This window comes from Tyto alba, unplaced genomic scaffold (assembly GCF_018691265.1).
Source record: "Tyto alba isolate M040663 unplaced genomic scaffold, T.alba_DEE_v4.0 Super-Scaffold_1, whole genome shotgun sequence".
Lineage (NCBI taxonomy): Eukaryota > Metazoa > Chordata > Aves > Strigiformes > Tytonidae > Tyto > Tyto alba.
Window position 1 is genome coordinate 23,302,028 of NW_024881261.1, and position 24,722 is coordinate 23,326,749.

The 24,722-nt window shown below is 40.6% G+C and overlaps 1 protein-coding gene across 50 annotated transcripts in view; it reads right to left on the bottom strand.

Moving 5' to 3' along the window:
* SORBS1 (sorbin and SH3 domain containing 1) overlaps nt 1–24,722 on the bottom strand; it is a 222,697-nt gene that overhangs the window by 37,505 nt on the left and 160,470 nt on the right. For 26 of the 50 annotated variants that reach the window (XM_042800025.1, XM_042800162.1, XM_042799943.1 and 23 more), the window contains 10 exons: nt 21,688–22,059; nt 18,682–18,826; nt 13,804–13,833; nt 9,903–10,078; nt 9,080–9,143; nt 7,907–7,981; nt 7,509–7,571; nt 3,414–3,461; nt 3,170–3,299; nt 1,095–1,209 (listed from right to left, as the gene is read on the bottom strand). In XM_042800025.1, the coding sequence (XP_042655959.1) occupies nt 1,095–1,209; nt 3,170–3,299; nt 3,414–3,461; nt 7,509–7,571; nt 7,907–7,981; nt 9,080–9,143; nt 9,903–10,078; nt 13,804–13,833; nt 18,682–18,826; nt 21,688–22,059 (1,218 nt within the window). The remainder of the gene's footprint in view (nt 1–1,094; nt 1,210–3,169; nt 3,300–3,413; nt 3,462–7,508; nt 7,572–7,906; nt 7,982–9,079; nt 9,144–9,902; nt 10,079–13,803; nt 13,834–18,681; nt 18,827–21,687; nt 22,060–24,722) is intronic. The other 24 variants (XM_042800726.1, XM_042802055.1, XM_042801956.1 and 21 more) reach the window with 9 other exon arrangements.

The following is a 24,722-nucleotide window of genomic DNA, read 5'->3' on the forward strand; positions in this document are numbered from 1 at the left end:
AGACTTGATTTTTACATTTCTATTGATTAAAACTGCTGTTCACTCCTGTGTAAAATCCTTGGTAGGTTTTTCTGGAGCATTCCTTTACCTACTCCATGCATGGATCAATGCCTGAGCTATTAAGGCTCAAAGTTGAGTTTACATTTGGAATCTCACATGCAATTAGCCCTTCTAATTGAATCCTTCAAATTAACACCTATATAAAACAACTATATCTTTATGTATCAAACTAACTATTCACTACTAATCTCATTTAGTGTTTTCTAGCACTTACATTGTCACACTTGTACCACTGATGGACACCTTAAGTGAGCTGTGGTGATTTATGCAGGACTGGCTGACAAGGTTAGCACCACCTCCCTGTCCTGTCCCTTGCCAAGTGTTCTCAGCCAAGCCTGTAGAGTAAGACTTTTGTATGTCCCCTAGCTGTCACAATTCACCGCATTACTTACAGATTCAAACTGAAAGTGGTAACAGCTCACTTATTACTCTAGGTTACACACTGGCGTAGCTGGGGAGCCAGCCTACATTCAGTTCTGCCACCCCCTGCCACAGAAGCGGTGAAATCCAGCTGAGGAAGAAAGCAGCGCAGGTGAGATGGCCATGTCCTAATGCACCTCAGGGTCATCCCCCCAGGCACATTACAGGTACTCTAAAAATTAGTGATTTGGTATTTAAAGCATCAGAGGAACATAGAAACTCAACCAGCCTGCTTTGTTGCATAATGCCTTCAACTCTGCTGCATCAACTAATGCTGTGCCCTAGAAAAAGTACAGCTGGCAAAACAGCTGCTGAACAGGTCACAGTGTCAAACATGGATTAAAAACTAGGGTTAGTGATCCATACTTAACACAGAAAACAACACGTCCAAAAGGAAAGAAGCCTCTCAATCCCCCTGGATCTTTCTTTATAGAGAACAAAAATGTTAGGAAGTTATGCAAAATAGTTTTCAAAACAAAATATACAGGAAATACATCACACAAGCACTGCAATGTAAGTATAAGGCAACCTATCCGAATGGAACTGGAGAAGCACTTGGGGAGAATTTTACAATCACAGGATAAAGTCACAAACTAGGATAAAACAAACATTACCATCTTTTCATTGTTCAGAACTGAGGATTTTCCTGGCTGATAGTCATAAATGCTCCTGGGCTCTGCACGGTATTTTCTGGTGTCCACCTTCTTGTCTGGAGGCTCCCAGTCAGTCCTGAGGAAAGAAAGATCAATTAATCCAAAACACAGTGGTTTCCATGGAGACAAGCACTTCCTTTTGACAGGCGCCTTTCCCTGTTAATCGTGATCTAATGGTGGTACTTTTTTTAATCCGAGAAAGGAGCCTGCTGCAAGAGAAACAGTTCAGATAAGGGCATATATTTGTTTGTCTATAGCAAGTAGAGTTTGATATAGCTCAGCTGCTGAAACCATTGGAGCAGAGGGTGTTTCTTCCAAGTACTTTCAATAAACTTCCAGACTTACATATCTTTTCTGTATGAAATAGCTTAGTGATGGGCTTCAGCTAAGCTCACAAATATGAACATGTCCAAACTTTGAGCAGAACTCAAATTAAATCTCTTTTGCTAAACTTCTTCATTTTAGCCACATCACTGATTACGCGACTACTGCTGCTCTGGATTCTGGGAGCAATCTGGGGTCCAAGAGGGGATCTTTTCTAGAGATATGAATAAATTACCTCAGACTGGTATATCTAAAGATGGCTAAGAACAGTCCATTGACTATCCAAACCACTATAATTTTGTGCAGTATCCACACTGGCACAGTTCAGACAATAGTAGTCATAAAGCATTCAGGGTCCATATCCTATAATGTCCAGCTCCTCTGGAAAGTAATGTATTCAAACACCTGATGTAGAATAACCAATGACCCCCAAAAAGCCCAGAAATCAGGCCATTTAAGCTGGTAAACTAATTCTGATCTTGTTCTTGGTATGTTCCCTGTGATGGGCAATGTTGTTCGTGGATTGATCTCACCTAGCATTCACCAACAAAAGTGAGGCACTGAACAAAAAATGCTGCTCCAGATTTCCTCCCACTTACCCTACTGACCTGGTTGAGGATAGGAACAACCCACTGAGTTGCCCTAACTCTCTCCACTGGCTTTGGAGAGACAGAGACAACCAATCTAATTTTTTTTTTTTTTTTTTTAAAGTAAGGCAAGGTGACAGGCCAAAATGACTGACCTACAAACAGTGTAAAAATTTCAACAAGGTTGATCTTTGTTATCTAGAAGAAACTTGATTGCTTAAGGTTCCAGCCCCAGAGAAACTGTTTTGTCACTAAATACTAGGAAGCACTAATTATTGTAATCCTTTCACTTGCAAGAGTTTTCTCAGGGGCCCAATGTACCATGCCTTCCATTCCTGTGCAAACCTGATCCGGTGACCTGAGATGCTCACTGAATTAGCAATCTCAAATTATGACATTGCTCATTTGAGACAGCAAGTGAAAAACATTAAGAGCATGTGGAAGTTGGTGATGGAGGCAGGAACAGTTCAAGAGCTCGGAGAATTTATCAGGACATAAAATATTCATTGCTCTTTCAGCTTTCCCTTCATTTGGTAAACACATTCATTACTATTACAAGGAGGTTTAAAATACATGGTAATAAACAAAGCAAAAAACCAGGAGAGAAGTCATCTTGAAAGATCAGAAATCACACTGCTAACTAGAACCTACTTCCAAATAAAGTTCATACGGGTGGAACTCCTCAGAGATGGAAAATGTAACAAAACTTTTACCAAGGCCCAACATAAATCCAAATTTTGTTTCTCCACAATTATTGCTACTTATTTGTATTCTGAGGTGCCTTTACACTGTCACACTGAGCCAAGTGTTTCCACTGTGCCTCTGTGGTAGGCACTGTATAGGCATGACACCCAGGAGAACACTCCTCAACCAGGCAGGAAACTATGCAACAGACTGCGTGATGACTCATAAAAAATAGACAAAATGGGGGACTGGGCTGTGACAACGAAGGAGTTCACTGTGGCCTGGTAGAAGAGTCATAGTCAAAACTACATCTACACTTCCCCAAAAAAAATAGTTTAACTGAAGTTGTGGATCTAAAGCTTCCACCTTTGTTCCCTTCCCATTCACAGCTTTCAGAGGTTATTTCAGTACTAATCCAAGTATATCTTAGGTTCAGGTCACCTTTCCGGGCTTGTTTTCAGTGACGAAGTACGGTTTGGCAGTGGCAGAGTGGCAGACCTCTTAACAACCTTCTCTGAATCAATATTGTCTGTCTCACTCTTGGAACGGGGAACTGAAAGCTGGGTTCTGCCTGTAGGATAAGTCAAATACAGGAATATTGGTGAACTGGATAGGAGGCAAATAAATACATGATTAACATGACTTTTCTGTTTGACAGATTACACAAGAAATGTGAATGACTTACTGTCTTCAGAATAGGAATAACGAGGAGAGTATGAATCAGAATCTTCATCTGAAAGAGAAAAGCATTTTGCAAGTGAGCTGAAAAAGCCCCGAAGAAGAAGCACCAGAGACCCTTTTCATTTCTTAAACTAATACATTGCCCAATACATACCACAGATTGATGATCCTAAAAAAAAGAAAATCCCAATGAGGTTTAAATTGTATTTAAATATAATTCCTAGGTTAGATATAAATATTTATGTACTAGTTACACTAATACCTTTCTCCAGGCTCTCAAAGCACTTTAGAAAGCAATCACTTTTTATCACAAAATTCTTCTACAGCAAGGGTTATTAGATCCATTTTATCAAAAGCTGAAAGATAAATAGAGGATCTAAAAGCCATAGTATATGCCTAAAATAACTCATTAGGTGCTAGACACAATAATACAGATGAGCAGTCCTGCTCCCAATCCCATATGATAATTGCTGGGACATCTTCCTTATTATGGTATGCAAGTGTATTAACTTGCACACCAAGTTGAAGTATCTTCACTGACTCAGATTATCTTTTAAGCGCAGATAACATTCCTGGCATGAGACACATATACATACACAAGTATACTTGCACCAAGAAACTGTCCTTGTTCTGAAGAGCTTACTTTTTAAACAGGAAAAACATGTCTGCAGAATGCAACAGAGATATTCAAGCAGCTCTAAAAGAGCTTGTGATGACATCAGTGTGAGTGGTGTGGTCTGGCTCCCCAGCTGAACAGCTTTCTCTCTTTGACAGTGGAAGTGTTACGCTGCATCAACACAGTAATGTTGTTCATTCCCAGGACACAGCTGCTGCCTTGGGCAGTGGAACCACATATTTCCTTATTCAAAGTTAACATGGTATTGTAGTGCACAAGATAGATGTGCCCAAATTAGAAGGTGGGAGGATAGCAGCATTACCACCCCTCACTTTACAGGTGATGGTCAGAGAGACTTTGACTCGATACTTAGAGGTGTCTTTCTGCCATCTTCAACAGGCTTTGGAATGAATCCTCAATGAACTGTAGGTAGTAGAAGGGCAAATTGGGATCAGACCTGGAAACTGGACCCACAGGCCCATCACCTTTCTCTGTTGATGAGGGTTCAAACCTGCAGGGATGTGCATATGAGCCATCTACAGGACTTCCAAGGCAAAAATACAGGAAAGTACAATGCAATGACTACAAAGAGCCCTGTCAGCAAAGGTATTACTAATACCTCTGTGAAGAAACTACTAAAAGTGACAGAGATAAAAAGACAGGGAAAAAAAAAATAGATGAAGCTAGAATAAGCTAGATAAGAAAAGAACATACTAAAAAAGTGTTATGTGAATTTAGTGATGCCGATCAACAGATTAAAACAATTACCAGCTCTTCTCTCAAGAAAGACATCAATCAGCTGCTACAACCAATCTCATCTGCTCGAAAAAACAATCTGGCTAACACAGTTGACCTGAAATTGCACTCCAAACCTTAATCAAGCCTTTCAGGAAGGCTCAAAGACGACTTAACTTTTAGTCTCTCTGCTGAGTTCTCTTGCTGAATGAATTAAAAGGTTTAAGTTCCAAGCAGATGCTTATTGACTCTGGTGTGCTTATCATAACCTTCAGGTTAAAAAATAGCAAAGGTCAATTTTGAGGCCAATTCCCATATTTTAAACTTAAATGACATCAAACAAATATTTATTTATTTAATGTTATTACACTGAATTGTTGACAAAATTGATTGGTATTCCTATATAAAAGTTGGGTTTATTCAGATAGCAAAATACTCGGTAAATCACAAAACTACAGTCAGTCCCTACAAATACAGATTAACAAATGTCTAAAACTATCTTCATCTCTCCTAGTTTTATTTAGAACTGGTCGTCAATTGAAAACAATTATTTACATACTTGAAGAGAAATATCAATATTCATTATAGCTCATCATTCAGAGAGGAAAACCATACAATAAAAATTCACTTTAGATAAGTGCAATTTTCCAGTTTCTAAGATTCTAATATCTACATTAATAAGGAGAACAGGTATGTTTTGTCTCTGAGTATCTTATGAAGAAGAGTGTCTATATTTCTTCTCTTTTTATAGTAAGGAATACTGAAACACAGATATCTGGAATGACTTGATTAAAGAGTAAATCGGAGATGAGCATTAAAACAAGATCTCCTGGCTCTCTGAGGTGAATTCTACCTGTGGGATCCTCCTTAATGGAGCAGGGTATCACCAGTTTGTAATCTCAAAATCTGATTCTTTTAGCGAGAAGAGGCTGTTCCCCTGTAGTTCCTAGAGAATTTGCAGCTTGGGGTTTTTTTTGTTGCTGTTTTTTGTTTGTTTTTTTTCTCATGGGTTGGCCATATTCTCTACGTTTCTGGAGACTCTAAAGATATTCTAAAGGAGAGCCCAAATCTTGATGTTTCTGGGAGATCCTATGCTTCAATCCAAAGCAAAAAACTCTGACACTAATTGTTATGAAATTGAGGCTGTATAAACACTTTGTCATCAAGTATATAACTTTGAAATGTTTTCTAAACATGAAACATGCACACCAACCCACCCACAGATATTCCGGATTCCCTTGGAAAGAACCCAAGCAAATATTAGAGAAACATTTCCCAACATATTGAGAACAAAACCCAAGTGTTCAATCCAATAAAATTTCAACTACCTAAACCAGCAAATTACTTTAATATACATATTTGTAAGTGCATAGAGGACATTTATGGGAAACCAGACTCTTAATACATTATCATCACTGGTTTTGCAAACTACGTTAGCTCAGACAAGAGCAAAATGAATATTCAAACTTCATTACAAATGAGAAAATTGAAGCTCTGTAAAACTCCTTTATCAATTGGTTACTGAGACTCTGTTTCTCTGTGATCCATACCCAAATACCATTCTGCCAACAGGAAATAATTTATACTGCATTATGATTTGCAAGATGGGACTCTTCACCTACAGGTTTCACCAAAAAATGAGCAAGTATCTTAGATGCCTGTATGACGCTAGTCCACATTCTTTTTAACAGTGAAATACACCTTATATCTCCTAGTCTTCTTTGAGCATCTTGGCTAAAAACCATATCGTATGCTTTTTTCTTACACCGTACCCACCATACATTTAATATAAACATTGAATGAAATGGTTAATTAATAGTCTCACCAGGGTTGGCTTGAGGCACAGGCTAAGTAGGCAAGTTCCTAAATTGAAGGATTTAAAGTGACACCAAAGCACGAAGTCAACAAGGCTGTCACCAACAGCAATTTCCCAATCAAGAAATGTCTGTATGTCCAATGTGTGCAGTGGATTCCAGTGCTTCTCATATATAAGTGTTTTCATGCATATGCACACAGTTACATGATCATCACTGCAGTAGGTGCTACTTCACCATCCCTTAAATATGATTGCAAAGGATTTTGGTTTGTACACGAAGTTTAAAGGAATCTGCTGAGCACATGAAGAGCATAAGGTGAAGACAGTGTTATTTCAAGTTGCAAGATGTGCTGATGAGACTGTCAAACTCTGTCCTTGCCTAGATATGCCGAAGTGCACCTAAGGCCATCCCTGAACCTATGTTACCAAGTTATATTTATTTTAAAAGACTACATCAAGGGACTGATCCAAAACCCACTGAAGCAAGCAGATTTTTTTACCAATAGACTTCAGTGGCATTCTGGGTCTGGCCCTAATACTGTGTTAATATTCGAAACCAGAAGGAAATAATTAAAGAAATATATAGAACTGAAAGGGGGGGTGGGAGAAATCTCAGTTAAACCATATCCTTACACGTAAGTCAGCATTCTAGGCATGTTAAATAATCACTGCACACATATAGCTAAATACAACTGATAAGCACATAAAACCAAGCAAACTCCAAGTCTGTAGCATTAGTCAAATGCTGGTTACAAAGCCAGAGGAGCACTGCAAAGCCAAAAGGGCATCATACAGTCAAGGCAATGCTTAGAGTGCAGCAAATCACTGTGAAGGCAGCATAATGCTCAGCAACTAGAAAAAACTCCAGGAAGAAAATAAATGCATAAGGCAGCATTTGTGCAGAAAAAATATATATGGTCCTTTATTATTACCTTCAGAGATAGGACTAGGAGTAGACGCAGGAAACTGGTATGTAGGAGAATAAGGATTGTCTTCTGCAGCAGAGAAAAGCAGTGGATTTTGAGACTATCCACAGTGAAGTGGAGGTTCTGCTTCATCCCCCAATTTCCTATCACCATATGATTTTATTGCCTACTTTAATAATACTAGAGTAAATGGCATCATATTTTAAAAAAAGATTAATGGATTAGCAAAGGTTTAGTTATTTTATGCATCGCACAAGAAGGTATACTGGGCATAACTGAATTTCCAGCCAGTGTAACACATGGATAACGGAAATCTAGAACCTGAATCTAGTTACTATTAGGGTGCTATAGTACAGTTAACTCAAAGCACAAGACAACAGATACTCTGACTAAACTTCTGGTACCTTCATTTTTTTGCTGGATTTCAGGAAGTTCAGGAAATATGTAGGTAGGGCAATAAGGGTTTTCTTCAGGAATGTCTAAGGAGAGGAACATGATTTGCAAAAAAGAACAGAGAGGACAGATTTAAAGGGGAAGAAGAGTGAGACAAGAATCCATACAAACTGACTGCCGAACAGTCCCTCTCGTGCTGATGTTCTAGCATGACACAACCTAGATGCCTCTCTGCTCATTGAATGTCTGGGCCCTGCAAGAGATCCTGGAAGCTGAGGGGACTGAACTCTTTCTCCTACTCCTGAAGCATGGGCTCTTAGGAGCACTGGGATTAGGAACAGTTCAACCTTTTCTCATTGCATCCAATACAACACAGCATCTATCTATGCATAAAGCCCATCATGACAGCACCTGCAGCAGCAAATACAGCTCCAGTTTTGCATGCTCTGCTTTATTATATAAGCGCAGTTCTGAATTGCATTTACCTGCACATCAGACGGTTCAGTTTGCAAATGCTACTGCAGCCATTTCTCACACAGAAGAACAAACATGAATGTACCAGCAGCCAGGCACAGACGTGCCCCAAAGTAGGGATCCCCTGAGAGTGCACCACTATAAAGTTTGCAAGTGCTTGCCACAAGTTTAGGTTTTGAAAGGAAAAAATTTGAGGTTTTGAAAAAGCAGAGTTCAGATTCTGAACTCACCAAAAATCAGTGGAAACCTTTCCAACGGTTTCAGTGAGCTTCAAATCAAGCTTTGTTATGCAGGTACTAAAGCTTTATAGTGAAAAATTTTTTCCATATGCATACAGCAGTTTCAGTGATAACCTGCTGTCCTTTAAAAATGTGTAGGGGTGGGGTTACCTGCTAAAACTGGAGTTCAGGGATCTATTTTCTCTAAGTATGGAATTATTAGCAGCTTTCTGATCTCAAATAGTACTCTTGATTTCATGAGGGCACTTCAGTTCACCTTTCAGAACAACTCAGACCTTTCTTTGGGCTTCACTGTTCTCTCACCTTTGACTTCAGGTATTTCAAATACATTGACTGAGTTCTGTGGTGCAGAGCAAATACTAGTTAACATAAAACACTTTTATATAACATGTAGTACATTTATTTACCTGAATGAATCAAAATGTTATCAAGGTGGTCTTTTAAGGTAAATAAACATCTGTGTTACAGTACCTCTATTTAGCTTGTGGATCTGTTTGAACATTGTCTTGTACCAGTCCTTTGATCTGTCTGTATTCTATTGGAAAGATAAATATACACATAATCACAACCATTAATTCTACCAGACTTCCAGCAATGAAAAAGGTTTATACTCTGCTATATAAAACTAATATTTTGAAATATGAGTCATTTCACTCAAATATATAATCTCATATGTAAGAAAGCTACAGGCTTCAGTTAAGTTACTCATAATGCGCAAGCTTTACAGGGGTAGGTTGCAATCTGTGTAGAACTGTAGATTGTGTGGAAGGTTTTGCATGTTAATCTGATTTGACATCTAAAAGTAGACACCTGGCCTATTTTAGTCATACGTTCTGTTTTCCTAAGTATTCAGTGGACAGTTCAAAACATTTAGTGTTCAAGTCACTCCAGACACTAGTTGTAAGAATAGGTTAATTATTTTCATGATAATTTCTCCTGTAAACTGAATGAACTTAAACATGTTGTATAAAAGAGATATCCACCTTTAAGATGGATAAAGTGAGACAAAACTTTCCCTTAGCTGCTAGCTGTGAATGAAACAGAAGAGCAGAAAACAGTATTCTCAAATATGATGAAAAGGGGCATTAATTTTTAACTTTTTTCCCTGTGAGGTAGCTGAAACAGGCCATTAGTAGCAAATGGAAGCATTCATAATAAAATGTATTGGAACTGGAATTCTGCCTTCCCTTAAATCTCTGCAGTCTCTGGAGCTTCAGTGAATTCCCCAAGTCCTAAGGTAGGCAGAATCCGGCCCAAGTTTTGTACATCGACCACATGCTCAGTGTTGTCTTACCCTCAGTGGAATGCCAATATCATCAACGGAAGTATCAGCCATGCGCTGAGGGCTCTTGACAATGCTTCTCTTCTCCTCCATGGCCCTCTTCTCACTTGGCACTGTCTCTTGAACCAGCTTGTCCCGAATGAGCACTGAATCAACTTTATCAGAAACCAGTCTGTCTGGCACTGAATCTGGAAATGACAATGGGGGATTCTTATCTCATCGCAGCATTTTGCCACATCACCATATTCCACTCTTTGAACGCAAAAATCCCAGCAAGTACTTGATGAGGCAGACTGTGTCACTGCTAGCTGTGGTTAGCATCTGGACTGAAGGAAATCTACCGTGAAAATGTTTGATGCCAGCAAAAGCAGGCTAGCATCTCTCATGTAGCTACCTCCATACATCTCATGACAGTCTCAGCTGTCATGTAAAACAATGGAAAATTTTTGTTTACAGGACTGTTTGGTGATTGGTTTTTCGTGTCTTTTTGACTAATTAGTGACTCTGCAATCTTATTCTTCACCAAAAAGCATCAGTGATAGTCTCCTAGGCATCTTTTTCTGCTAGAGATTTTGATCTAATGGAACATCCTATGTAGTAGTAAGGCACTACTTTTTAACAGCTTGCACTCACCTGCCTAACAATCCTATTCATTACAGTCAGTATATGATGCTTCTAATTCATCTCTGTGCCCTAACCAGTTTGTAAACAACAAATTCCACTGTTGTTTAAGCATACATATGATTCCTCATGCACATGAGTCTGCATAAAGATGGCAGGAGACAACTAATTGCTCCAGACCACCTTGCTTCCACCTGAAATTCCTTGACACTGCCCAACTGACACCCACATGTAGTAGCAGGCAGCACTACCATCACTGGTTGAAGAACCAAGGGAGCTCAGGTTGTTCTGAAGTTCTACTATGCTCTGGAGAAACCCTTAGGCTCTGCCAAGGGTTTTCTGTGGATTTTCTGGAAAGGAAGCATCTGTGATTTTACAGTCTGCCTCATCAAGACTTTGCCAAGTCCTACCCTTTTTACATCACTGCATGCATTGAAGAGAGAGAGAAAGAGAGAGAGATGTTTATTCACATGCACATCACCATACTGCCCAAAGCCATTACATGTGCAGAAATCTGAAAGTGGCAGTTAGCAGAGGAAAGACTCGTGCATAACAAAGCATTGGTCTGTTGGTACCTTGAGCAAACACAATTCTGCCCTGTGAAACTCAGTACATGAAGGACTTGTGTTTGAGTGGCTGGTTTGAAATTACCATCAAACTTTAAGTCTTTCTCCTCTTTAAGAAAAAATGAAATAATGTTTATAAATGTTGAAAATAGGGCAAAGCATCTATTAAATCATTTTTTAGCATTTTCATCCTATTTTCCCTCCCTATGATTCTGTGTGCACTGTCTTTTGGTCCTCTTATGTCCCTGGTGTACAGGGCTCTCCCTTTTCTAGGAAGTATTTGGTCTATTTCCATTAATAAACTCCTTACTAAGACTCAAGAAACAGTGCATGGAAAGAGCAACTGAAACTCAACCATTCTTCCATGACCTTGAAGACCAAGAGTAAGCAGTTTTTTGGATGTGGAGAGGATGCAAACTTTAGGAAAAGTCACAGCTTTCCTCCATTACTTATCATTGTCACTGCTGATGTTACAAGTCCTGAGCTTTTGGTCTCGAAAAGTCATTATTTTCTGCAGGCTAAAGAATTCAATGCCAGAGAAGGTCACAAAGTCCTTCTCTAACTGGACTGGTAAATATATATTGTTTGTCTTCGATTCCTTAGCTCCCTGCACTAAAAAAGTGGTTGGCTGATTGCCAGGTAGACCCCATCTGAAACTATGATGACAATATTCAAAATACCTAATATGAGTATAAACAACAGGGTAAATGTATTACAACATGATTTTCCAGTGCCACAACCATGATCTAGGCAAACTCTTTATTTTGATGATTTAGCAAAAAAAAAAAAAACCACCATCTGGCCGGTGCGAGCCATCCCAACTATGAATTCACATCTTTGATATTATAACATGAAGGTTTGGGAGTTATCTAGCATGGCATGGCCAGGGTAAAAATCTACCAGCCAGTTAAACGTACTTTGAAGGAGTTCTCAAAAATATTTTCTGGAATACACCTAGAACTGGTTGAAGGTGCTGGACTGACAACCCTAAAGACAGGAAAGGCCTGTCTGACAGCATCAGTTGTGTAAGAGCAAGCCCTCCCTGGGAACCCTGCCAGGTAAGTCCTTCCTAGGTCCACAGGACTCAACCAAGAGGACCAGTTTAGCTGCTGGTCCAGTTGATACTGCAAACACAGACACCTGCTGCACCGGTGTCTTTGCAGGGGGAGGAACTAAAGCAGATATCTTTCACCACAGATTTCCTACAATATCCTACAACTTGGTGAATAACACCTAAACTTCACGCTGACTTTTTTTCCATGCAGCTCCAATAATTTTGAAAGAGTTTATGGACGTATATGCCAGGCTTTGAGGTATTTAAAAAATTAGAGAGCCAAATCTGGTGCCTAATCACCCAAATAACCAGACTGCACCCGTCAGCGCACTCCATGGCATCTGAGCCTCCTTTTGCAAGCAGCAGCAATATGTAAAGTTGCACAAGATAGTTTTACTGCTGTAACCAATAAAACATAAAAAGCAGGGGGAGAGGTAGCAGCCAGCAGCTTTGTGTGATTGTTTTGGTACACCAAGACCAGGTGCAGACCCAGCTGTGCCATAAAGCGCTTCACTCTTCCAGACTGAGGCTCATTCGGGCTCTAGCAAACTGTTCTGTGGCCATCTCTAGTTCAGAAAACAAAGGAGATGCTGATAATGAAGGGAAACAGCTTGCAAAAAGGAAAACCAACAGGAAACCCCTGTCTGGAATTGGAGAGAAGCGTTAAACTCACAGCTGAGTGGTGTCCGATGAGACACCACCTACACTAAGGGAAGGAGCTGAGAGAAACCGATGTCAGCTGTCATAAAGCCTGTCACCGCAGCAGGGTGGCAGCAGAGAGGAGGGACAGGCTGGTGTCATAGCTGAGGGACCTGACGGATGATGTCTGACCAGGTCAGCCGCTGCCTCATGGGACACGCTCCACTAGGCTGGGGACCATGCAGCACAGCAAGAGCATGCAGTATTGGCTCCCCTGTGCTTCTGTTTGTGATATTTAAAGTGCTTAGGCACTCTGTGACTCTCTTCTCTCCCACCTCTTCATCTACCCCGCCATGGCCATAAACAAAGAATAATAATATGGGTAAGTGGTGCGTAACACACTGTTCCCATAACATCCACTGCAGACTGAGCTACTCCTATTTGGGGTGTGGGGAGGGAAAGATGACCAGGAAAACAACTTCCTCATCTTTCGAGGAGAGACTCTCACCCTGGTTGCAAGAGCTGATAGCTCCGTGGGGGGAGAAGAGTGACAGCACACAAACATACTTGCACACTACAATTTTATCATCTGTTTCTTGACATCTGGCACAAATACTTCTGCTCTTGGAGTCACATAAATACTGGTTTTTATTTCTTTTCCTCTTCCCTCACCACAAGCAAGACTAATAGCTGTGTAGAGAAACTTGAGAATATGACCCAAGGGAATAAACCTACCGGCAGTCCCAGAAGTCAACTAGAATAATTAAGCTGTATGTAAATCTTATGACTTAGGAGAAACAGACAAAAAATTTACGGTTTCAGTATACTAACATGTGGCCACGCAGATAGCATTTGGAGAAAAGACTGAAATCAAACATTCAGTGACCTGGACTAAGCCATGGCAAATATTTATACTAATTCCTTTGCAGTTCCTGGGAAGTGTGTTTGCTAAAGGTACTCCACAAGCTAACAAAGCAGCAGCTTTGCTCCAGCAAAGGCAGCAGTTGGGGGTAGCAGACCTTTCACATCATACCTGCTAGGCTACTAAGCCTTTTTTGCTGTTCTGTGGTAAAGGAAGAAACAAAACAAAAAGAAATATAGAACAAATGGGTGAGACATAAACCGCAAGTGCTCTGGTGCTGCATGTCTGACAGGCAAGAAATATGCTGTAGACAGAACGGCAGCTGCTGATGGAGAGAATCTGTTTTCAAATACCCTGCCAAAGTGACAGCCCACTGTCCCTTCTCCACGCAGACTCGTGGAAAAATATGAATCTCATGATGCAGTGATTGATACATTTCCAAAGAGGTTTTTAATTTTCATTTTTTTCTTAACATCAGAGAATGAAAAAAGTGGACAGGAGACAATTTGAAAAACAGCAAAGATTCACAGAGTCAAACAACTTGACAACTAACTCTGTTAGCATGAAGTACACTTTTAAACAATACTGTTGTAGCATTTCAAAGGCATATAGGAAAGGATCAAGTCATTGTTGGTGCTTGCTGAGACTCATCACATATTACTGAGCCACAGATTCAGTGATGGGTGCACAGACACAGCTTGGTTAAGGCTTTGATTCTCAGAATGGTCCTCTTAGTTTAGAGCCCTTCATTACTGAGTTCCCAGACTGGGACATCTGTGGTATCTTCCAGCATGTTGGACCACCCTGAAGTTGATGCTTACAGCTGCTTTCTAAAGGGATGCCCAAATGACTTGCCTAAGTTACAGATGGGAATAAACCATTAAATCTTAGCTCTCTGGTCTTTCTGCACTCTAGCAATTAATCCTTTCATTTAAAGCATGAAAGCCATTTGAAAAGAATAAACTATTTTATTAACATACAAAATACAAACACTTTTGAAAGTTTATATTGTTAATGCAAAGATTTCAAAACTTTAATATATTTAAGCACACCTGTTACATCTTCATAATAAACCATGCCATGCAATGCCTGCCCAGGAAATAACTGCTTTGGGGTGGTGTGGGACACTTACCAAGCAAGTCTGGAGTAGGTAACAATCCTCCAGGTGTATGCTGCTTGCTAACAGAACCCACCTTCACTAGGTATTTGTATTAAGTGGATCATCTCAGCAAGTGAGACAGATATTTCTCCTCACTAAATGCAGCTTCCCCAGGAATATCCATGAACTTGGTCCTTTAAGCCCAGCATTTCTGCTCTGCTAACCACCAATGTCAAGCTGCTCGTGTGCATTATGCTCACATGATAGCTGTCAATATATGAAACAAACCCCTACGTGCAATGGGTAAAAGGAAGAGTTAGCAATCTGAACCTGAAAAGTAGATGGGAACCATCTACTGCAGTGTTCATTCTAAGCAGACCATCAGGAGCAGCCTACTGTATTATAAGAAAAATGAAATGAGGATGGTCTCAGCTTCAGCCATCACCTTCAATGAAGAGAATTGCATTCAATCACTAAGGTCTCTTAACAATAACATGTTGTTTAAAGAGTCGATACTCGAGAGCTCTTTCCTATCTCTGCTTCCACAGGGGAGAGACTATAATGGACTAATAGACTTTTCATTTACTTCTTATATGAAGAGGACGTTTCCTTTTCACTTATGTCTCTGAGTAGGAAAGAATGCTGCGGATGGATAGAAGCGGAAGGAGCAGGAGGTGTCTGCTATTTCATTCTCCTGCCTGACCAGAGCCAGCTTGCAGCCCCAGGCACATGCCAGCTAACTGAGGCTTTCACCCTGGATCTTGTGTTCTGGGACTGTAAGCAAAGGCCAAAAATCTGTAGGCTTCTCAGAGAAAGGGTCAAGCATAAGAATATAACTGCTGGCAACAGTGAAGGAATGATTATAGATGCCTTCAGAGTTTGCAGAGGAGGGAGCACTGGAAGAGAGTAAGTCTGGAAACCAGTAACAAAAGGGGTAGAGGATGTAACTACTTGAGTACATGTTTTGTGCAAAATAAAGGTGTCAAAAAGGAAATTAGTCAAGACACCAACAGATATGAAGGGAAGAAGTTCTTACCTTGGTGCTAGGAATGAACAAGAGGATCTGAAGGGACTTGTTTATAAGCATAAATCTTATTCAGTTGCTATTACTGAAATCCAGTAGGAAAAATTCTGAGATCTCTCATCACAACTTACTCAGTAAGATCAAGCTGACAAAAAAAAGATGCAGTGTAGTTTCTGTGCTTCAAATGCCATTACCTGTTTCTAAGTCTCTGATAGCTCCAAATCAAAGGGTCTTACATGCTGACAGAGTAATGAACGAGCAGATAAAGCATAAAATAGGACAGTGGGTGACATCTGCCACACAGTCTCTCCAGACAATAAGTTATCCAGCTCCTTAAAAAGCAATGAATAATCCACTGAAGAGAGAAAAAGCCACATTATTCATCTGGAAGACTAACTAAACTACTGGAGATCTCAGACTGCCAACATTAAAATGACCTTGAAATTTCTAATTCAGAGGGTATTTCATAGCACCCAAGAGGAATTTATATTAAACCTCATCTTGACATGAAGAAATTGATTTCAGCACAAGACGTGATTAACTGTTCAGGGGAAGGTGGATCGTAAGCTAGTAACAATTTGTTGTATGCCATGAGACAAAACCAGTTTTGAATAGATAAGGTCCATAAAGATGAAACCAAATATGAATCATGTCAGCCAAGACAGAAATGTAATAGAAACCCAAGATCTGAGAACTATTTAAAAACACTGTCAGAAAAAACAAAACAAAAACAAACAAAAAACCAAACCAAACAACAACAACAAAAAAAAATCAAAAAACTTAATGGATCTAAATATAAGGTACTGTAAGAAACCCTCATCACAAAAAGATAGAAAACTAAGAAAACATATACCTATGAGTAGGTAACATATGCTGGGAAGTGAAAGAAAATGATAATGGAAGAATTAACAGAATGTCTCAGAGACTCAAAAATAGGTTTTAAGGTACACAAAGAATAAACAGAAACCTAGCAATGATCTTGTTCTTTTACCAAATCAGCACAGTGGAACTGTTAATATGAGGGCAGAAAAGATGACACATCTGATTACTGTTTCCATTCTGCATTTGTAAAAAGAAAGAACAAAGTCTGACGTCCTACCGTCTGATGAAGAAATACTTTCCACTTCAACAGTAACCGAGGACTACACTGAATGACAACAACTGAGGTCAGATGCTTGAAAATTAGCATGTTTATATAAACTGTACGGAAGAGTTTCAGAGCAGTTTTCTGCTCTAAAGAGAGCAGTTATGCAGAGAGCAGCTCATTGGACTATTAACATTCATCCTCGGTATGTCTTGGAACACAAAGGAAACTCCACAGGACAAGGAAGAAGGCAAATGTTGTGACAGCCTTCAAAAAGCATTAGTGTGATGGCTGGGACATCTGTCTGTCAAGTCAACAATAATGCCAGGAAAAAAAAAATTGTAACGACTTCTATGGTATTTTACTAATAAATACATAGTATGACACACGCAGTGTCATTCAATACAGATTTATGACTAAGATGCCTTGTCAAACCAGTTCATTGTGGTTCTTCAGATTACAAGTTTGACCACTAAAGATTGAAAAACGCACATTAGAATGAGATACTTCACAGATTCAAAGTTGCTTATCAGGCCATGATCTATATCACAGTCAACAAAAACGTGATGAGAGAAGGTTCTTTAATCTATCAGGATACAGTATCACAAGTGCCGATGGTCAGAGGCAAGATGTATTCAGACAGGACAAATTGTTAACTGTGAAGGTAATTAGTGAAAAGAACAATATGACATCCATTGTCTCAGAGACAGTGTGTGTGGATCATCATATTATATAGATTTGTGTTTCGTGCTCTTAAAAATCTACAGAGAGAAAATATCCTTGTGTGGTACACACTGAAATGCTCCAGATTTAATGCAAAAACCCACCAATAGAGTATCCCACCTCAAGAAAGTCAACAAAAGGCTTTGAGATTAAAAAGGCTGCTTCAAATAATATATTTTCTCCTCTTGAAGAAGTTGAGGAATCCAGACACCCTCACTGAGAAGCACCAAAGCTACTTCAGATGCTGGCAAAAAGGGAGATAACCCACTTGTTAGCCCCATAATCAGCTGGGCTTCAGCGAGGACACTATCTTCAGGATCTGTTTTAAAAAGACACTGACAAAAAATATGTAAGAGGCTGCAAAGGAACATATCAATGCATGCCTGTAATTAGAATGACTACAATATGACGAATGCAGGCCTTGACTGTTTCCTGATTTTTTATTGTTTTTTTTTTTTTTTTTTTTTTCTTAGCACTGTAGATGGGAATCAGCCTGTCCTGGAGTTTCCTAAGTCCACTAGAAACCAAGGCAAATTGGACTCTATCTGTGTGGCCCTTTATAAGCTACAGTCCAGTTCCAGTGATGCACAATGAACTGGGAGACTGGGGTAATGCCATTGGGTAAAATCTGCTGAAAATTCAGGGGTCAAATGTCTCCCACAGTAACTGAAAATATGTCTGCTTTCAGACTGCAGTAGCTGAGAAGAAACATAAAACCTTTTCCAGTGAGGGAGAACCTACCTCAAGTTACCTTGCTTCTACTGACAGCAACACGCGAGCATATACCCTTTTCCACCATGACAGGATACCTGTTGGGGGTTAAACAGCTGCCCTGCAGTAACATATGCATATGTCCATAGCCCAGTCATAAGCCTCTTCCTCAACCTCAAAGTGGCTTCTGATCCACAAATTTTAATTAGAAAAAGTAGACATTGTCTCAAGCCTCTAACCTCTAACTTGCCTGTTGTATACTCCAGTCACTACAATTTTCTGGAAGCAGCTTTGTTAGCTCTTAGTAGCCCAGACTTAATTGTCCACAGTGCACGCATTTTCCAGTTTCTTGTAGTCTAACAGGTTGCTCAGTTTGAGCCACAAATATCTATATGCAAGTGTCCTTACCTCGATTGTGCTGTAAGAGGACAATAGTGGGATTGACGATTGTGGTAGAGGGATAGGCAGAGGAAGACTTGTTGATTGAAGTGAAGGTTGGATAGTCAGTGCCAGTGCCAGACTGAGTCACTTCATTTAACACAGAACTTGGGTCCTGAAAAGGAGAGCAACACGTCATTAACAGCATGCAGAACGCTGCTACACTGTGAGAATTGTGGGGGGGTAAAAAGCATTTTAAGATGAATGAGAAGCATAATCATAGCAAATTTTAGTAAAAAAGGCATAAGCATGAGTGCTACCCTGCTCCTTGTACATACCCTGCTTGTTGTTAATGCAATTAGCTTGCTACAGCAGCACTATAATTATTTGGTATTGGGTTTCACAATCCCAACCCCAAAAGGAGGCACTAAATTCATCTGGCAGACTCTCTGGAGCAAACACAGTGTGCCAGAAATTAGCAAATCCAGTTGTGGGGGGAAGACACAGACATCTTTCCCCCGATACATACATACACAAACATCTGTTTTAAAAGTATTCTTCTCATAGCAAAAAGTCAGACGTGCAAAACTCATGCAGTTCTGTAGTGAAACATTATTACTGTAGCTGGTTTGGTAAGGAAGGTCAGAGGAATAAGGTTAGCACCATCACTCAGGAGACAGTGAGACGCCTACCTGATTAAAATAATGAAATTAAGAAACCCCCAAACTGATAGAAGGTAAAAAGTAGGACTCTAGCAAGGAAGGTACTTGACTTGGTTTTGCCACTGGGGCGCAGATAGCAGACTGCTCTTGCTCTCCTAAAGCATCCAGCTCCATTATTTGCTTATTTCAAACCCACTTTTGGTATCACCACAGCTCTGCTTGTTCTGTAGAAATACAGGCTGTGTCAGCAGAAAGCTTTAAAAAATAGTTAATCTTTGAAAAATCTCAGTCCAAGGATACCAGGCTTTTGTTGGTAGTAAGGGGAAAAGATGAAGAAGGGATGATGACTAAGACTGTGTACATCAGCTTAGGCTATTTTTTAAAGCTCTGTAAGGAATTTGGACATACAATTATCATTAATGCGGAATGAGCATCCAAACAAAGAGTATGGAACAGGATATCAGATTTCTGCACTCCTGCTATTCCACTGTTAGACTGAAATGTGACAGGCCACTGATCATCACTATTAAAAAAACCTGAATATACATGGAGCATTGCTCCAGAAGAATCCCTACTCCTGGCTTTTCTGGCCAAGTGCAACTTGGTGCACTTCATACCCACCAGTATCAGGGGAAAGGACTTACAGGATCAGGCAGGGGCCTGAACAGGGGCCAGAACAAGGCCTGGCACCAGATCTCAGAGATAAATCATAGTGAGAATTTGCAATAATCAGAGCAAGCATTTACAGTCTCTCCAACCTAGAGGGGAAATGAAATAGGGGAGAACAATCCTGGTCAGCTAGATGGAGGTGATCTTGCTCCAAGCAACACCTGATCAGGCCACGGTCATTTCATGAGGACAGAAAAGAATCAATGGTCTTCAGAAATAGATGTCCCTAAGAGAGAGACCCAGCCCCATTTTGCTGGATGTGATAATATTCCAAACAATGCAATCTGAGAAAAGGAGTGGGAGTCAGGGAGAAGTGTGAGAGAGTTGGGTTTGAGCTTCACTTAGATAACTAAAATATAAAGAACCCCTCAAAAAAAGAGGGATAGGCTTATCAGCACCAGCTAAGTCAACAAAGTAGGTTCACAAAGACCATTTAAATCATTGTGGAAAACAGTTCTGTAACAATGTGCCTGAAGTGAGCATGCCCAAAAATGTTTCAAAACTCTCATCTCATGAAAATTGTGTACAACAAAATTTGTACTACTACTACAAAATTTACACTACAGAATTATTCTGTAGCCCACAGATAGGATTCATTAAAAAAAAAAAATCCCCCACCAAAAATCCCAAACTCTCATTGCTCTCTGTAGTATAAAACCACCTATTTTAACAGAAGCAGAAAGGCCAATGCTGAAAACTTTTAAAAAATATCATTCTTGGGTTTTCCTTCTCTTTTCTTTTTTTTTTTTTTGCCCTCCACATGCCTGGTTGCTAGATCCCTATAGAGTCAGAGGGCAGAGAAAGCATTATCATGAGAGGATGGGGTTTTCTGCTGAACTTCTTACTTTTCCTTACAAGAAACCATGTACAAAAAAATAATAAAAAAAAAAAAGGTGCTTGCAAGACTTCCAATAGAAGAAAGGTCAGGTACTTTTTGCCACCTCAGCAACTTTAACTAAGATCTACTTTTCTTCCTTGTCCCTGAGGACTTTTTAAAACAGGTGATGAACTTGAAGAGAAAAAAAAAACTAATCCAAGAAAAACACAGTCAATTCCAAGTTAAAACTACTGTGGATTGAATTCTTCAACATTTTCAAAGACAAGCAATTCCAAACTGAAGAGACACTCTCCCCACTAATCCACCCCACAGCATGTACATGCTTGGAAGACTCTTAGGTCAATAGCTGATATTATTGCTTGTAGGTCATTGGATACTGGCAGCAATCTCACACTGATTTCAGCAGGGATTTGTGTGGAGACCATACAGTCTTGTGGCTTCAAGCAGAACAGAAAGCCAGCCCTAAACTTTAACTTGTTTGCTGTCGCTGCTTTAAATGTTATTCAAACACAATTAAGGATGCTATTAAGAGAGTCTGAAGAGATCAGCGAGTTGCAGCTATTCTATTGATACAGAATTCACTATTCTGAGCAAATCCCACGTAGACTCGAGGTATGCATCACCTAACAGAACGGGCACAAGTGGGACAGTCAAATGCTGTGAAAAGTCAGTAGAAAGTTCAAAGCTGCACAAGGCAGGCAACGTGCATGCACTAGCACAGGACGTAAACAAGGTTTCAGTTGTCATGCTGCTGGCAGCGAGTGAGTCATGACTCCTCTCTCAAGTTTAGTATTGCAAGGAGAAAGTAATTTTAATCTGAGAATACAAATTTAGGAAAAGGGCGAGGAGGATACTTGGCAAGCTTACTGTACGTGAGATGACTCCAGTGATTTCAGGCTTCAAGCCCCTGTGCAAAGCCCCTGTGACTGGAGGGACAAGTGAAGGTGGTGATGAGAAGAATGGCAGTTTTGGGTAAACAGAGGGTAATGTGCCAGATGCAGAGGGTGCTTGGTTATGGTGGGAGCCCCTCTGGAGATGTGGGGGAATGAAATCATCTAGTGTCGGAAAAGTCAAGGGTGAGCCAGGAGAAACAGTCTCAGGGAATACGGAGCCTTGCCCGAAAGGAACCAGAGGCGGTGGTGGAGTGCTGGAGCTGCCGTCTTGCTGTCTGTCTGGATTAACCTGGAGGAGGGGGACTACTATTACCCCAGGCTGAGCTGTGGTGGTGGCAGTGGCATCCTGTAGGAAACAAGGTGGTGTTATGCAATGGGGGAGATTTGTACAGCTGTATAGTGTCATGCAAGGATGCACCCAAAATGATACGACAGGCCCAGATTTTCTTTCATTAGGGAGACATACTTCTTCAGCCTTGCAGCCCTGGCCTCTATGAACACACACTTTTTTCTCACAAAAATCTTCCTTCCCTGCACCACCCCTTTTCTCCAGTTCTGTGCAGCAAGGCTAAATCAAACCACAGAACAGCTCTGAATTCATCATTACTTGATAAGCACTAACCATCACATTACAGAGTTTGCTTCTTTTACACCTCCCTAAAATAGAAAGATCCTTGCCAGCCAAACCCCCTACAAACACCACACACACACAAGCACACAGATCAATGTTGGGGGAGGGGGCACACATGGGGTGTTAAGTATTATCGAATAGAAGACCACAAGACTCACGTGGCACGACGAGTGCTCAGAAATTAGGTAGGAGGGGAATAAAGCATTAAAGAGAACATTGTAATGAATTAAAGAACCATTCACACGGCTGAAAGAAAACAAGGTTATGGAGAAAACCTGTACCATGCTGTGTCCCACTGCCTTGTATGGTGGCTGTCGCTGCTGAGTAAGGTAAGGCTCTTTTCTCATCCTGTCCTCTGTGGAAGCTGTGCTCTGGGGCTCTAGCACTCTGTCCCTCACAGCTTGCGGAGGTGATGACTGAGTCCAGGAGGGTTGGCCCGCACCATAACTAACTGCGTCTTTACTGAGGACAATGTAAAAGTATGGCCTGGGAGGAATAGGAGGAGGAGGAGGAGCAGGAAGAGACTTTTCAGTATCTGTTACAGAGCAAACAATGTTGGTGGCTGGTGCCTGAGTGAGCTCAGCACCCAAACTGGTGCTGGCTTCTGGGTCATGTGCGGTGCCAGTGGAATTTTCAGATGTGGCTGAGCAAGTGCTGTTAGATAAACAAGCTACATATAGTTTGGTGACCTTTTTATCCGCCTTCGTCTCATGACTGGAATTCATTCCAGCTTTACTACTGGGATCTGCCCTGTCAGGGTTGCATTGTAAGGATGGTGCATCCAACGAGGAGCGAGTTTCCAAGAGTGGCTGCCCAGCATGCACCTCATCTTTGGTGCCTGAAGAGGAAGAATGCCCTGCTGGCAAGCCTTGCTTCCCACTGGGGATGGCCCCATAGGGGGTAGGTGATGAGAAATAACACCGTGAACTGGCACTTGGGGATGCACGCTGTGTATAAGGCTTGGGTGCATTCAGGTACACACAGTCCATGATGGGCACTGGCAACAGGTTGGTCACTTTAGTGTCAGTGCGAGGACGCCATGCAAAGCTTTCCTCTTTGGGAAGAGGAGGACGGGGAGGAGCAAGTGCCTGCTCAGGCAGTCAAGAAGGAAGAGAGGGAGAGAGGAAGCAGCACCAAACAAAAGGAAAAAGGAAGGAAAAAATAAATAAATTCAAAGAATGAATTCAGTCATTAGACTTGGGTTAAGCAGGTTTTAATACAGCAAGATCAAAAAGCAAATACAGTATCTGGAAGGCCAGTGCAGAATTCACATACATCATCTCACACATTCTCTCTTTTTTAGCACTGCTCACTGCAGCACACAAACTCTACCCAGCTCTCAAATCCATGCCTACGTGTTTCTCTCTCTGGGCTAAATAAATCTCGGTGCTGTATTGTTTAGAGAGGCCTGCACAGCAACACCCACCATGCCCCTGGGAAAGCCTGAGTCAAGACTTAACATCCTGGCTAACTAAACCCAGGCTCATCCCTGTGTAACTAATACCTCCCAGCACTGGAGACATTTGAATCACAAAGCAAACATGCAGAGATGGCCTAGAGCTCTGAATTTAAGTGCACTGCTGAAAAACTACAGCCTGCCACAGCTGGATAAGTAAAAAGTCAGCATTTCTTCATTCTAAAAGCTAGTTCTAGAGTTCTCTTCAGGATTTTTCAGTCCTTAATATGGTTTCAGGAAGACCAGAACAATTAAAGTTTCTTGAGGAACGGGGTTCATAAGAATTTGCCTCCGTAATCAAGATCACAAACAGAGAAATACTACTTCTAGTAAATAATAATAATAACAAAAAAGCTTTACTGGTTTTGGTACTTTGCAACATATAGGTTGCTAGCTCCACAACTGCCTGCCACCTGCAACTCCAACTCCAATTACAGTGATTTTTTTTCTGAAAGTCAAACTGTTTTGAAATAAAATAACTCTGCAATAGAGATGGTTTGTTTTATTTATTGTTTTGTTGCCAGTAGCTGAAAGCTTTAAGCTACTGAAAGGAAGAGAATTAAAACACCCACCTAGTGAACAGTAGCTCCCTGCATTCTTGTAATTAACCCTCTGGAGACTATGAAAGTAGGTTTTACACACAACCCGTTGTCATATCTTTATGGGCAAAGGCTAGCTAAATCACTGCTAAAATGGTCAAAACCAGAGAATGAAGACGCCTTAACAGCTTGCAACATTCAGACCTGAAAAAATACCTCCTTTAAAATTCATCCACATATGACAGGTTGTGGTCAGCACCTGTTCTTGTTACATGGATACAGACCTAGAATAACTTAATAAAATTACAGCTGCTGTTCCAAAATCTACTGTCCTCATGCTGCTCCCTGTTTCCCCCACTTTGCTGATGTGTGAGTGAGTGGAG